Source organism: Lontra canadensis, unplaced genomic scaffold (assembly GCF_010015895.1).
Source record: "Lontra canadensis isolate GAN:19392208 unplaced genomic scaffold, GSC_riverotter_1.0 scaffold7, whole genome shotgun sequence".
NCBI classification, from domain to species: domain Eukaryota; kingdom Metazoa; phylum Chordata; class Mammalia; order Carnivora; family Mustelidae; genus Lontra; species Lontra canadensis.
The window spans coordinates 32,399,347-32,413,813 of record NW_022631001.1 but is presented as its reverse complement, the minus strand read 5'-3'; the positions used below and the strand labels follow the sequence as shown (position 1 = coordinate 32,413,813).

Below are 14,467 nucleotides of genomic sequence, written 5' to 3'. Positions count from 1 at the left end.
CCAGAAGATTTGTGTTCCCTCCAGTCCTGACTTTGCCACTTGGTAACTAGGGCAAAGCATTTAACTTCTCCGAGTTTCAGTTCCCTATTCTGTGATACCTTCCTTGGCTATCTAGTTGTTAGAGGATTAAATGAGATGATATGTATAAAAGCATAACATCTGATACCTACTAAGTACTTCATAAATATTCATGTAGTGACATGTTACCAAAGTAACCAGCTATTCCTTGTTCAAATTTGGGTAGTCAGCTCTTTGGATATTCAGATCTCTCTTTGGACATGACCAGCTTTTTTGTTCTAGGAATACTTCTTGATTCAGAACGGAGGAAGTCTGATGCCAGCTCAGTCATGTCTCCCCTGAGAATCTCCCTCATTCAGGATATGAGGTCAGTCTGGATTCATATATACTAAGCCACTAAGAGCCCGTTTTCAGTTGCTCCTTAAGTGTCTACTTTCAACAGCAGAGTCTAGGGGACTTGGGCTTCTATGGCAGCTCCATTAACCGGGAAGACTCGCCATTGGTCTTGTGCTTCATGATGTAGTTATAGAGCTGCACGAGCAGTTGAGTTTCTTGACATTTTTGGAGAATTATACCAGAGTATCACAGGGCTCCAGGGTTAGCCTGATTTTTTGAGAGCTGTATTGTCATCCCTCTGCCCCCTGCAAATTGTGATGAGCCTTTTTGCAAAGCCACAGGGAAGCCCAGGATTTAGAGAATAAGAGAGATGGACTCTGACCAGGATGGGATCGGATTGTTTCACTAGGCCTGTTTGGCTTTACAGGGGGAGGTATTGGTAGTGAGTTCCTCTTCGACCCCACTCCCCACCTCCTTTTTCCCATTCTCCCTTCAGGCACATCCAGAACATCGGGGAAATCAAGACTGATGTGGGAAAGGCCAGAGCATGGGTGCGACTATCCATGGAAAAAAAGTTACTTTCCAGACATCTGAAGCAGCTTCTCTCAGATCATGAACTTACCAAGTAAGGCCATTCCACCTGGAGTAGAACCAGGCTCCCAGGAATGGTGGGGAGGGTTTGGAAACCCTTGTGTTTGGAGGGAGAATATTCACTATTTCATTTCTGCTGTGTTCAGCTAAACTCAAATTGCATATGAAGATCTTGTAATATTTCCTCTTCTCCCTCTTTAACTATAGAAGAAAAATTCTGCTATGTTTGTTTTTCCTATCTTCTCAATCTGCCTGTCCCCAAATATCTTTCTTAAAGAGGTAGTGAGAAGATTGGGGTCCTTATTGCATACCTCAGAGTTTTGGGGCTCTCCTCTCCCGACTGCATGTGGGTGACTTGTATACCTCTTAGGCACAGGGCATTTTCTTGGTCTCTTTCCTGTCCTGGGGAAGAAAGGATTAGGGAAAGAAAAGGAAAATTCTAAGATAACCCTTATCTCTTGTTCTTTTCTGAGGCCGGGGTGGGCCCAAAATAACTCAGTCCTTGTTCTTCCTGTCTGGACCCTGCCGGAGTCTCCATAGAGCTTAAGGGCTTTCCAGTGGCCCTTGTAGGCTCCCTCCCTCCATACTTTCCACCTAGAAAGAAGAAGAGGAAAGATTCCAAGGTTCTCACATTCATCGTTCTCACACTCCCAGGGGCCATTCAACCTACAGTTCCCTTCTCTGCATTTGATTTTCTTTTTATTTGTTTTGTACCCTACCTACCAGAGGAGTGGGAAGGAAGACTGTCCCCCCTTCTCTGCCTCTTGGACCACAAACTTTCCACTTTTCCTGTCTATGTTTGGCTCTTTCTTCACTGGCAAGCCTGTTGGGCATTTTTGTTTAGCATTTCTTCAGGCATCTTTTCATGGTGTCCTTTATTATTTGACTTCCCCTAGGATGATAAAGCAGAGGAGTGGGCCTTGGGGAAATTTTGTGTAGACAGTTGAATCTGCAGAATCTGTTTTTATTCAAAGTGAAAATGTAATGATTTAGATTGTTTACTGTGTATGTAAACCACAGCAAGAAGTAGGTTTAAACCCTTCATAGGTTAGAGAGCTCACTTTGAGAGGTTGTGAAACAGCAATTCTTAAAGCACTTAAATTCGATTTCCTAGAGGGACAGGAGGGCTTAGGAATAAAATTTGGAGTTTGGGAGAACAAGTGAACATATAAGCCTGGAGTTTGGAAGGGAAGTGTTTGTACACCAGATTCTAAGGGACAGTTGTGTATGGTTAAGAAAAAAAAATTGCTATTGTAGCAGGTTAGGGCAGGAGTGTTTCTTGCTGGCCAGTGTGGGTGTCACCAGCAGGAGGACAGTGAGGCATCCGAAAGCAGGTCAAGCACAAAGAAGTTTGTGAAGTCCGGTACAGTGGATAGGTCTGGGTATATAAGAGACAAAAGGCCCAGGCAGCAGCAAACGGCACACAGACCTTGGTCAGGAGGCTAGTTTTGCTTTCTTTAAACTGTAGCCCCTTTAAAATGAGGTAAGCTCAGAATTTACTCAGTATTAGAAACTTTCCTCCTTATATTTTGGCCCCAGTGCTACTCCAGTGAGTGGAAAATGAGTTTTGCTGCCACAGATTGCATTTTGGGTGGGGTAGAAGGGAGGAAAAAAGGGGCCCTTCATCAAAACCTATTTATTCCTTCATTCTGCTCTCTCTTACCTTTCTCTTCAGTCTGCCTAAAGCTCCAGCCACATCACACCACTCACGCTTCTCAGGATGCTAGGTGCTAGATTGCTAGAGTTTGTCTAGACATGTCAAAGACTTGGTTTGTCCTCCCCCTGGGCACCCATAGCATTTGTCACAGTATTTATTCAAACCTTCCTCACCACTGTGTTATCATTGTCTAGTTGCTTGCTGCTTATTACAATTTCCTTTCATTGAGGGCATGAATGAGCATGTTGCCCAGCACCTAGTAGGTATTCACCTGGGCACATAAAATGTGTGCATAGCTGCACAGACAGGAGGAGGAGGACAGCCTTGGAGAGTATATCTTGATAGAATGTTCCTGAGTCTCTGGGATTTCCAGGTAGCCTCCAAAACTGTTTGCAGCTTGGAGAAGGGAGTTAGGTCGAGGCAGGGTAAGGGGGCTGCCGGGTCTAGGGGAGAAAGTTAGCTCTTGTATACTGAGCTTATTACACTGTTTCTCCTTGACCTCATGCAGTGACTAATACTGTGTAGTAGCCCCTCTACCCTGAAACTCACTTTGCGTGGCTGCTGTGGCCTTATACTATCCTGTTCTCTTTCTCTTCCTGCCCTTTCCAGGATGTTGGCTTCCACAGTCCTCAGTTCTCTGCATGCACACATGTTCTTTTCACGCTTTTTCTCTCACTTAGTGATCTCACGCATTCTCATGACTTCTGTTTCCGGTCCTGTGACTTCCACATCTGACCCTGTAGCTTTGACTTTTCTTCTGAGCTCCACTCCTGCATTTATTTCCATCCAGATTTCTTACCTTTACCTTCAGCGAGAACAAAAGCAATCTTCACAGAATTATTCACCATAACTACCTTTCTCTCAAATGTTTTGTTTTTATCACCACTCTTCTCCCTGAACGTCCCTATTCCTCCCTACCTAGTTTGAAATTGGGGTCCAGTTTGACTCCTTGCTTTGCTTTATCTTCCACGTGCACATTTTAGGTCCTTTGCCTCTGTCTCCACCTCTCTTCTTGTCTAGTGCTGCTGTCTTAGTTTCATTCTTGGGCCCTTTTCACTCATCAGATGCACTAAATTCAAATTTTCTGAAACCAGCTATGGCTTTCCCTTTACTTCTAGGGTAAATTGCAGAAACCCATTACTTTAAGGGTAAGTTGCAAACTCTTTATCCTATTTAGGACCTTTCTTCATTTGAAGAGGCCTGTCATTGCTAACTGGTCATCTCCCTGAGCCCTTAATTCCAAACAAACTGGTTTCCATTCCTCGTCCTCTTTCTTCTGCAACATCTGTCTAAATCCATGTTGTCCTTTAGGCCTCTCTTCCTCTAGGACCATTGAAGCTTATGGCTCTTTAAATTCCCACAGAGAGCCTTTCATTTGGCAACTCATTACAGGCAGTCTTATACCACGGCCTTTACCTGATGTATTCACCTGGGTTGTATTTGAGGATAGGTGGCACCTGCACACAGTATAGGCCATGGTTGGCAAATGAATCTCTTGGGTGTGCCTTATAGGTAAAACTTAACAGATTTACTGAATCCACATCTCTTTGGCCACAGTGATTGCAGTCTTGGCAACCAGGACAGTTACCTTCTTTGTTTCTCTGTGCTGAAGGCCTGTGCACTTGGCTCTTCATGTCGCCTCTGTTTGGGGAAGGTATCCTTGCTGTTGCAGAGGGTCTATAATGCCAGGCAAAGGAGCTGGCCTTTGAAATGAGTAAGAGGGGGTGGGGATGGGGATGGGGATGGGAGGAAGTTTGAAAAGAGGAGAAGGACATGATGTATGCAACTCTTCTTTCCCTGTGGTCTGGATCATTCCCTTTGTGGACTCAGGCTGTTTGGGGCTTACATTCACACTCACAGCAGTGTTTGGACTCATGGGTCTGAGGTCTGCTGGAGGGTCTGAGGCTGCCCCGGTACGACTGGTGATCACAGACTTCCTGCCATTGTTACTCCTACAACGCCCACTGGGGTGATGCCCCTAGCTAGAAGCCTGAGAGGGCCTGTGCCATCCCTGAAGGGTTGACAATTCCAGCCCCCAGTTGAGGAAAGGAGACCCTGTGACTTCTGACACTGCATTGTAGTAACGTCAATCCTTGGATACAGGAATTTGGTTTTGATGTTTCTGCTATGGTTTCAGCCACTTTCCCTGTAGCCCTCATTTAGATGGAGTAGCTGGCTTTGTTCCTTTTTTAGGTGGCTCTAAAAAACTTGAAGCTTGACATCTTATTCTTCCCTTAGCTGTCTCCTTCCAGAACTGAGTAATTCTAGCCTTTTTCCCCTCCTTTTGACCGGGGGACTGATGTATTGCCTCCTCTCTGACAGAAAGTTGTACAAGCGCTATGCCTTCCTGCGCTGTGACGACGAGAAGGAGCAGTTCCTCTATCACCTCCTCTCTTTCAATGCCGTCGATTACTTTTGCTTCACCAATGTCTTCACAACTATCCGTGAGTAGCCCTGTGCTCCCCACTAGCCTTCACAATGCCAATCTTCATGAGCCTGCTAGCGCACTGTCCCTTTTTTAAAGAAAGAAGATTGTCACTTGTACTTTCAATTTGCCTTTTGTTTCTGTAGGAGAGAGGTACATTTGCTGTCTGTGGAGGTTGTTTTTTCTCTGAAGCTTCTTGTTCTTGTTCTGCACCGGGGAGCTCAGTCTTTTTGGCCATCATGTTGTCACTGTTGTCCTAGGCACTGCTCTGGGGGCCTAAGGCGATGAAGGTGGAGTGGAGTTGGATGGCGTGGTGAAGTTCACTGCCCTCTTTGCACACCTGTAAAGAAATCTCCCTTTTGTTTTGCGCTCAGAGTGATACAGCATCCTAGAAGGTTTTAGACCAGCACACAAGGAAAAATTACTCTTCCTGAAGTAACAACTCCAGGTTGCAGTGGGAGATTTGGGTTCAGGCTCTGGTCTGCCCTAACTCATTAGGTTTCTGTGAGCAGAGTTGACCCCTTCTGTGGGCCTGTCTCCCTATTTGCAGAGTGAGGAAGGAGGGTTCAGCACGGTCCAAGGAAGGCTTTTGGAGCCTCATCTTCCTTTAGTACCAGGATGCTCTTTTCCTTAGGGGTTAGTCTCTGACTTTGCCCCATGGCTAGCTGTTTGGCCCGTGACTCAGCAGCCTCAGCAGCATGGACTCTTGTTTCTGTATGACACCCATCCTCCCTCTCAGAGAGGAGTGTTGTAGGCTGTAGGAGAAGCAGTACTGGACTGGAACTTAGGAGACTCACAGGAAACTATTTCCCTGTCAGTACCTCAGAAAGAACATTATAGGACCTCTCTGAGATTGTTATTAGAGTTCATGAGATGATAGATTGAAAAGTGCTCTGAAAAGCAATTCAGTACAACACAGAGTTGGTGATATTATTTGATGAACAAATTCACTTAGCCTCCGAGCCTGCAGATGGGCTTGGATCTTTGACTATGTGTGGTAACCCTGAGAGGAGCGAGACTGCGGGTAGGATTGGCTGATACTCTAAGCCTGCCAGAGACTAGGTCCTGGGATCTGCTGCTCCTGGCTCTGCTCAGGCCCGTACAACAGGGGCTCCAACCATGCCAGCACACCTGGGCAGGCAAGTCAGGGCCCTTTCAGGTATGGAGGGATTCCTGATCCCCCTCAATGCCTTTGTGGCTTCCCCCAAACAGTGATCCCGTACCATATCCTGATTGTACCGAGCAAGAAGCTGGGGGGCTCCATGTTCACCGCCAACCCATGGATCTGCATTTCGGGAGAACTGGGTGAGACACAGATCCTGCAGATTCCCAGGAACGTGTTAGAGATGACCTTCGAGGTATGTGTTACCCAGGGATCACAACCCTAGGCTCTTGGGGATCTGAGTCAGCAACAATGCTTATGGAGGCTTTCTGCAGGGTTTTATGATGGTCTTGCTTTTATAATGCTAATGTATTAGCACAGTTGACCTGTCCTGGGATGATCAGAGGACAAAGCCAAGGGTTGACCCAAGAATGGGGGAGCCTGCCCTAAGTGGTCTCTGACTCGAAGGCACTTCTCTGTCTGGATTTGCATAACTCCCTGCCCTTGTCATGTTCAGAAGTCACAGAGACTTCTGAATCTCAGACTACTGTCCCACTTCCAGACCCTTCTGCGTGTAGGCCCTTTTCTTCCTTTGGGTAGTAGCATCTTTTTTCTTAATCATTCCCCATCAGCGAGAGTGCTAGACCCCCAGCCTTGGTGGTAGGGGAGTCATGTGCTCGTCCCTGTAGATCCTAAGGGACCAGGCTGCAGGCAGCCAGTCAGATCTGTACCTCTGAGTAGTGCCTCTCTGTTCTCTTAACTTCTTGACCTACCTGCCTTCTTTTTTGGCTGTTCTTTCACAGTGCCAGAACTTGGGAAAGCTCACGACGGTACAGATAGGCCATGATAACTCTGGGTTATATGCTAAATGGCTGGTGGAGTATGTGATGGTCAGGAATGAGATCACAGGACATACCTACAAGTAAGTGTTCCCTCACCTATGCCCTGAGATCGTGGGGTACGGTATACCAGGGGCTGGGTTTGATGCCTGGGTATGTGGAGTTCCCAAGGAGATCCTTTAGGTCGTGGTAGACTGTGGTACTTCCTGTTTGGCTCTGCCTCATGCACCCGAAAAGAAACAGAAGGAGGGTTTTCCAGGCTAAGACATCCGATGTTGGTGTACATAGGTTCTAGGCCACCCATCATTCAGGTGTCTTCCCCAATGATGCACAGTGGGGCGGATGAGCAGGGCCTTGAGGAACCCCAGCCTGGTTTCAGAGCCTGTCTCCAGGGATTGGCTCAAAAGATGGCTTTTGCTGAGCAGCAAGGGGAGGAGCTGGCAGCTCTGACAGGCCATTGCTTGACCTTTAGGTTCCCATGTGGTCGGTGGTTGGGGAAGGGCATAGATGACGGGAGCTTGGAGCGGGTCCTGGTTGGGGAGTTGCTCACATCCCAGCCTGAGGTGGATGAGAGGCCGTGCCGGACCCCACCCCTGCAGCAGTCCCCCAGCGTCATCAGGAGGCTCGTTACCATCTCACCCAACAACAAGCCCAGTAAGTAGGAGGAGGGGCTGGGCCCTCATGCCCCCCAGGTGGGGAATGTGGGCCGATGTCTGGGACCCTGATGTGTGAGTCCATACCCCAGCCTGTGTAGCTGCCTTGGTATCTGTCACCCTCCTCTCATGAATCTGTGTGTGTGTGTGTGTGTGTGTGTGTGTGTGTGTGTGTGTGTGTCGGGGGGGTGTCACACCCCTTAGAGGCTGTGTGTGTATGTGTGTATGTGTGTGTCGGGGGGGGTGTCACACCCCTTAGAGGCTTCTGCAGCCTGGGCTAGGTCCTCTGTACTATTTATGTATGATTCTAGAGAGTGAGAAGTCTACCTTCTGGCCTTCTCCTTCCTTGCTCTAGGGCCTCACAGCCAAGTCTTGGCCCTCTTTTGGTTGCCAGAAGTTCCAGGGTAAAATGGAAAATAAACTTTCCCTGCCTCTTTTAGAGATGGAATTCTGAGGTAACTCTGAAAAGCTTTTGCTTTTCCCAAAGATTTTAGGAAGGGCTACCTCAACAAAGTTGAATGGGCAAGAGCCACTCTTCCTAGGGTCCAGTCCAGGCTATCCTGCCTCTCTCATGTGCCCTTCCTATGTCCTCAGTCTTGTGCTCAGTCAACTAGGCATTGTTAGCCTCTGAGATTGGTCAGGGATGTCCGCTTGATTTTTATCAGAGCTGAACACCGGGCAGATCCAGGAGTCCATCGGGGAGGCAGTCAATGGCATCGTGAAGCACTTCCATAAGCCTGAGAAAGAGGTGAGCCTTTCTGCCCTCCAACCCAGGGCTTTATATTGAACAAGAGAGAATAATCTTTTTCTAGGCCCATGTAGTGCGGACAACCCAGGAGTCTAGAGTGTGTGCCTCGGGGTCTCTGCCAACTTCGGGTTACCCTGTTTCCTTACATACTAATGACCCAGTAGAGTCCCTTGGGCCCCTAATGAGCAGTGTATTTTCCTGTCTTCTTCTGGATTTTCCTGGATCTCCCTGAACAATTGTCACTCTGGCTTTGCCCCTGTCGTGGGGACCCAGATCCATCCATCTGTTCAGCAGCTACGCACTGGCAGCTGCTCTGTGCTCCTCACTGTGCCTGCCAGGTGCTGGGGAGACAGACAAGGTCCCAGCCAGGCTTTTGCTGCCCTCCCAGTTGTGGACTCTGGTTTCGGGGAAGCAGTGGTGGGGAGGCAGCTTGGCTGAGGCAAGCCTGGCATTCTCTTATTTCTTTACATAGCGAGGCAGTCTGACGCTGTTGCTCTGTGGCGAATGTGGCCTTGTCTCGGCCCTGGAACAGGCTTTCCAGCATGGATTTAAAACTCCCCGGCTCTTCAAAAATGTCTTCATTTGGGATTTCCTGGGTGAGTTGAGCCAGGGTGTGAGGGTGGGAAAAGTATGCAAAGACATGGGGACTCACCCACACACTGTGGGTGCTGACCACTGGGGGCTGAGGTGCAGAAGCCAAACCAGGTGACTCTCAAATTAGATCTAGTCTTGTTTGCTCTGGCTTTTCTTGAAGGCTTAGAAACAAGTCCTCACACTTTTTCCTTGTAGACTCAAAAGGCCAGTTGATAGTATTTGGAACCCAACCCCTGTGATGTACCCACTTGGAGAATTTTCATGCAAGAACCTTTTCCCTCAAGAGTGTTTTTCTTTCTTCTTCTTCTTTTAAACTTCAGACAAGCAAAAGACCACCTTTATATCAAGGACCACGTAAGGAAATTTAAAACCTAAGAATAGGGACCTTATATTTTGACATGTGACCAGCAATGTCAGAACATTCATGTTACATTAAATTACCTGCATCAACATGGAGAGACCCATGGGACATGGGACTTGCCCGCAGGATAGTCTGGTATAGGTTGGTTTTGAGAGTCTTTGTCACTGGGAAGCTTTTCTGCTCTTCACAGAAAAAGCACAAACCTATTATGAGACTTTGGAGCAGAACGAACTTGTCCCTGAGGAAAACTGGCACACGAGGGCCCGGAACTTCTGCCGCTTTGTCACTGCAATCAATAACACTCCCCGGAACATAGGCAAGGACGGCAAGTTTCAGATGCTGGTGTGCTTGGGAGCCAGGTACTGCAGCCGCGTGGCCCCAAGCCTCAGAGGTGGTCCGGGGGCCTAGCGTGCAGGGTGGGGTGGGGAGCGGCTAATGACTGGAGGCCCCTGGGCAGGGGATTCCTTGGAGGCCCTGAATTTCCCATATGAAGCATATGTGTGGGGATGAGAGTGTGTGTAACTGGGTGGGCGGCCCATTTTGATAGGGAGGAATAAAACCATCCCACTGGTGAGATTTGAAGCAGAGTGTATCTAGTCATTCCTTCAGTAAACATTTGGCTGTGTCAAGCATTATGGAAGGCAGGGGGAATGAGCTGAATAAAACATGGTTCCTACCGTTGAAAAGTTTACATGTCCAAATTAAAGACGGTTCAAGGCAGAAGGTTGTGAGAGTCCCAAAAGGAAGCATACATTCATAGTTACACTGAAACTATAGAGGAGAAAGATCAGAGAAAGGAGGAGGTGGTATCTGAGGCTAAGAGGTGAGGAGGGAGTTTGAAGCAGACAGAATTAGCAGAGAGGTCCTAAAGAAAGCAAAAGACGTGGAGTTAGGAAATAACAGGTTAACGTGGGAAGGGCAGTCATAGGAAACAGTTGAAAGGAGGATAGGGGCCTTGGGGAGCTGGGGCAGAGAATCCTTCCATATTAGGACAGAGTTGTTTAATCAGGGCACTGAAATAATATGAGTTTGATACCATGGATGGTATACATCAGAGTGGGAAGATTGTTAGGGGCTGTTCCTGTGGGTCAGGTGAGAATGTGAAGGCCAAATAAATGTAAGGCAGTGGTTCATTTGGGCCAAAGAAGGCATAGTAGTTAAAAACAGACTCTGGAACCAGATTCACATATGAACCAGGTTCATATTTTCAGATCAGCCACTCACTAGCCATATGAACTTGGACAAACTACTTAATCTCTCTCTACCTCAATTTCTTCATCTATAAAGTAGGGGTAATAATAACATTGATAGCATCTATCTCATATCATAGGGTTGTTATGAAGGTTAAAACTCTAAAAAAGTGTCTGGCACATGCCAAGTGCTATGTGGATGTGAGCACTTAGGATTAGTTCTGGTGGTGATAGCTCTGGGGAGGACTGATGCTCTGGGACAGATTGGCTGTTAAGATGGAAGAGGTGGTGCTGACTGGACCTCGTGTCTGGCTGGGGTTTAGGGAACTGGGGGAAGTAGGGGGAGGCAGGGGAGGAGGTGTGGACCTGGTGGCAGGTTGCTGGGTCAGCTTGGGTCAAGTTGGGTTGGTGTTCCTGGGGCTTAGTCCCTAGCAGAAGCCTTTTAAAACCATGTAAGGCCTCTTTGCCAGGCACTGTTGGGGGAGGGAGAAGGGGCTGGGGTAGCTATCTACTTTTCCAGCCTCAGACTTTGTTCAAGGAGTGATGGGGCAAGTTTCCCCCTTGACCTTGTACTAACTATTTCCCTTCCCCTTCCCTTCTGATCCGCCCGGACTGACCCTCCCCACCAGAGATCACCTTCTACACCATTGGATTGCCCTGCTGGCCGACTGCCCCATCACCGCACACATGTATGAGGATGTGGCGCTGATCAAAGACCACACACTTGTCAATTCCTTGATCCGCGTGCTGCAGACATTGCAGGAGTTCAACATCACACTGGAGACGTCCCTTGTCAAGGGCATCGACATCTGACCTCCCAGCACCAGCTAACAGCAGGACGGCGAGAGACTCACCCTGCAGCTCTGACCCTTCTTTCCAAGGGGATTTAAGCAAGTTATGCAGGAGACAGGAGATGTACACTCACTGTAAAAAGAAAAGTAGAGGATTTTTGGAATAAATAATCTATTTTAGAGTTTATTTGCTGATTTGCTTTTTACACACTTTCATGTGAAAGAGTGATAGGGAGAGGGAGACGAGGTTGGTGCCGCTTATTTTGAAGCTGGTGCCCTCCCTCGCCATGGCCGCATGCTGGGAGCCTGCGGCCTCCCCGGACTGAGCCTGCGGCGTGCGGGCGGAGCAGCTCTGCTTCCTCACCCGCGCCTGGTCATGAGGCCATTCCACGTTGTTTTTAAACTAATGTTTTCTATATTAACATTGTTATGGATACTTGGCTTTCACGGGCCACACACAGGTGTGCTGAGCAGGAAGCCCCAAGCTCCAATCAAAGGGATTTTTAGTAGTGCCTCTGTGAGCACTGATGAGTCAGTCCCACATCTTTTCTTTTTTTTGTCAGTATTATTTGGAACGGAGACATGCCGGGATGCACCGTCGTGCAGAAGATCACGTTTCCTCTTGGCACACAGCTGCACGAAAGTAAACATAAGCATGTTTTAACAGGTTTTCGTTTTCTTTTTTTTCCTCTTATTTATTTAACCCTCCATTGTGTGTTTTAAATCTTTTTCTTTTCTTTTTTCTTTTTTTTTTTTAAGGAAGGAAAAAGCTTGTCACAGTCTAACTGGCTATGTTATTATTGTTAAATTTATGTTGTTTTGCAACCTAGAAACCAGCTACAATATGGCCCACTTAATAAAACACCTGAAACAAAACTGCATGGATCCCTGACTTTTATGGGGGGTTTGTGAGCAGTGGTGGTGGGGGATACAGTTTGGTCCATGTGAGAGACCAGTGTGAGAGGCATCGCATTGCCTAGGCTCCTCCCTCAACTGCCCAGGGTGCCCTCTCAGGGCCTGGCGGCTCCTGGGTCCTTCCTGCTGTAGCACCAGGAGCTTTCCCTAGTTTTTTAACTCAAATGGCTATTTGAGAAGGATGCAGATAAGGGTTATTTTCCCACTCCACAGAAGACGAGGCTGAGGCACAGAGGGGAAGGGACTTGGCCAAGGTTGCAAAGGTGGTCAATTGACAGAGACAAGGTGAGATATTTCTTGAAGGGTAAGGAAAACCAGGGGTGGGAACATAGGGTACATGAGACCCTATCTTCTCTCAGGGGGGGAAAGAAGCTTTTTCTTGAGAGAAGGATTTGTTTTTCCCAGGATGGTAGGTAGTAGATCTTTATGAGGGTCCTGAGAACTAGCTTCCTTCAACCACATCACTTTTTCAGGAAGTTTCAGAACTGTGGCTTGGTCAGGTAGAGGGCCTCAAACCAATTAATGTTCTCTTTTATGCTTCCCTGATTTTGCTTGTATGTTCTCCCTGCCTGGATGGAATGCATCCCCTGCTGCCTATTTCCTGTTCATGGTTCATGGTCACTTTAGGAGTCACCCACTATGAAGCCTTCCCTAATCCTCCGTGGGCACAGTTAATCATTCTGTCATTGTGCTGCTGTAGTTGCTTAGATGCTGGTACCTCCTCTCTGGGTTATTGCTGCTTTCATGTTGGGCCCTCTCCTTGGGCTGTGAGATCCTGGAGGGTCCAAGAGGGTCATTCATTCACCTTTATCTGTGGTGACTGGCTGGCGGTGAGTGCCCAGGTAAGGCTTTTTGAAGAGGTGAGGAAAGGGCCTAGAGGCTCTGAGGACTGCTGCAGTGCAATATCCTGCCAGCAGGGGGTGTGAGTGGGCCATAGACGTCTGCAGTGTTTTGGAAATTGGGGAGATTACTGGCTGGGCAAGAAGGGCAGCACAGAACTCACTGCATGTATGTCTGTTGTGGGCCTAGGCCAGAGATGACCGTAAGCCAGGTGCTTTACTCACGTACTTCTCCCTTTTCCTTACACCCCTGTGAGACAAATGTAGATATCACTGGTTTATAGGCAAGGAAATTGAATGTCAGAGGTTTAGTTACTTGCCCAAGGCCACTACATCTGCTAAGTAGTTTGCATGGAGAACTGTCTCACTCCAAGCTTGTAGGTTTTCCACTGACAACTACTACTTTCCTTGATTCAGGTCTCTGCTCAGATGTCCTCAGAGACACCTTTCCTGAGCACTCTAAAATACCAACAAGTCCCATCAGTCACTTTTATTCCCTTATTCTACTTTATTTTCCTTCCTAACACCTGCAACCGTTGTACTAATTATTTGCCAATTCTCAATGTTAGATTTATGAGGGAAGGACACAGTCTGTTCAGAAAGTAGCAATTGGCACAAGGTAGATACCCACTAAGTATTTGTGGAATAAGTGAATTCATTGGCGGTGGTTAAGATGACAGACTATGGAACTAAATGTTCTTCAGTTAAATCACTGCACTGCTAATGTGACCCAGAGCAAGATACTAGTTCCTGAACCTCCATTTACTCACCATCTGTAAAATGGGAATGATAGTAGTGCCTTCATCAAAGGACTGTTGTAATTGCTAGCTGACTACACACATGGGTCAGGTATGCAGTAAGTGCTAGATGAATCTTGGTTGTTGTTAATGCCCTTTTGTCTCAAGCCCTGGTTCCAGACTGAGACCCAGATGCCCGCACCCCACCCCACCCCATCCTCAAGGAACTCAGAGGCCAGTGCCACTGTGGAGGAGTATGACACCAGGGAAGGTATTGACCATAATGAGCTGTGCTTAGGGTGGGGAATTGTCAGAGGGAGTGGATGTTGCTTGTAGTGAGAATAGCGTGAGCAAAGGTGTGCAGACATGAAGGAGCCCTCCAGATTGGGACGCTCTGGGATGTCTAGCACCAGAGTCAAGTCCGAGATCGAGAGGGGAGCAGATTTGTAGGTTCCACATCCATAAAGTAGAGGAGAGAAGGGAAAGACTTAAACTTTGCCAGTGCTCAGTAGATGTGACCGAAGAAAAGACCACCTAAACCAGAGTCGCCTCACCTGTGTGTGGCATTCCTAGTACATGCTTGCACCTGTGAAGACGAGTCCTGCTGCTTTGAGCCCTCCTGGGATCTGAGACATGGAAGCCTGTGGTCAGAGCACAACTGCTGGGCTGAG

General features: G+C 47.7%; 1 protein-coding gene across 6 annotated transcripts in view; it reads left to right on the top strand.

Annotated features, from left to right (window-relative positions):
- The window catches only part of DENND5A (DENN domain containing 5A), a 99,271-nt gene extending 87,090 nt beyond the window's left edge, over positions 1 to 12,181 (top strand). For 2 of the 6 annotated variants that reach the window (XM_032853435.1, XM_032853434.1), the window contains 10 exons: positions 301 to 385; positions 851 to 979; positions 4,925 to 5,046; positions 6,240 to 6,385; positions 6,933 to 7,051; positions 7,441 to 7,622; positions 8,287 to 8,369; positions 8,842 to 8,965; positions 9,515 to 9,683; positions 11,144 to 12,181. In XM_032853435.1, coding sequence (XP_032709326.1) covers positions 301 to 385; positions 851 to 979; positions 4,925 to 5,046; positions 6,240 to 6,385; positions 6,933 to 7,051; positions 7,441 to 7,622; positions 8,287 to 8,369; positions 8,842 to 8,965; positions 9,515 to 9,683; positions 11,144 to 11,327 — 1,343 coding nt within the window. In that variant the 3' untranslated portion in view covers positions 11,328 to 12,181. Of the gene's footprint in view, positions 1 to 300; positions 386 to 850; positions 980 to 4,924; positions 5,047 to 6,239; positions 6,386 to 6,932; positions 7,052 to 7,440; positions 7,623 to 8,286; positions 8,370 to 8,841; positions 8,966 to 9,514; positions 9,684 to 11,143 lie in introns of those variants that run through there. The other 4 variants (XM_032853438.1, XM_032853436.1, XM_032853437.1 and 1 more) reach the window with 4 other exon arrangements.
- Positions 12,182 to 14,467: the final 2,286 nt, after the last annotated feature.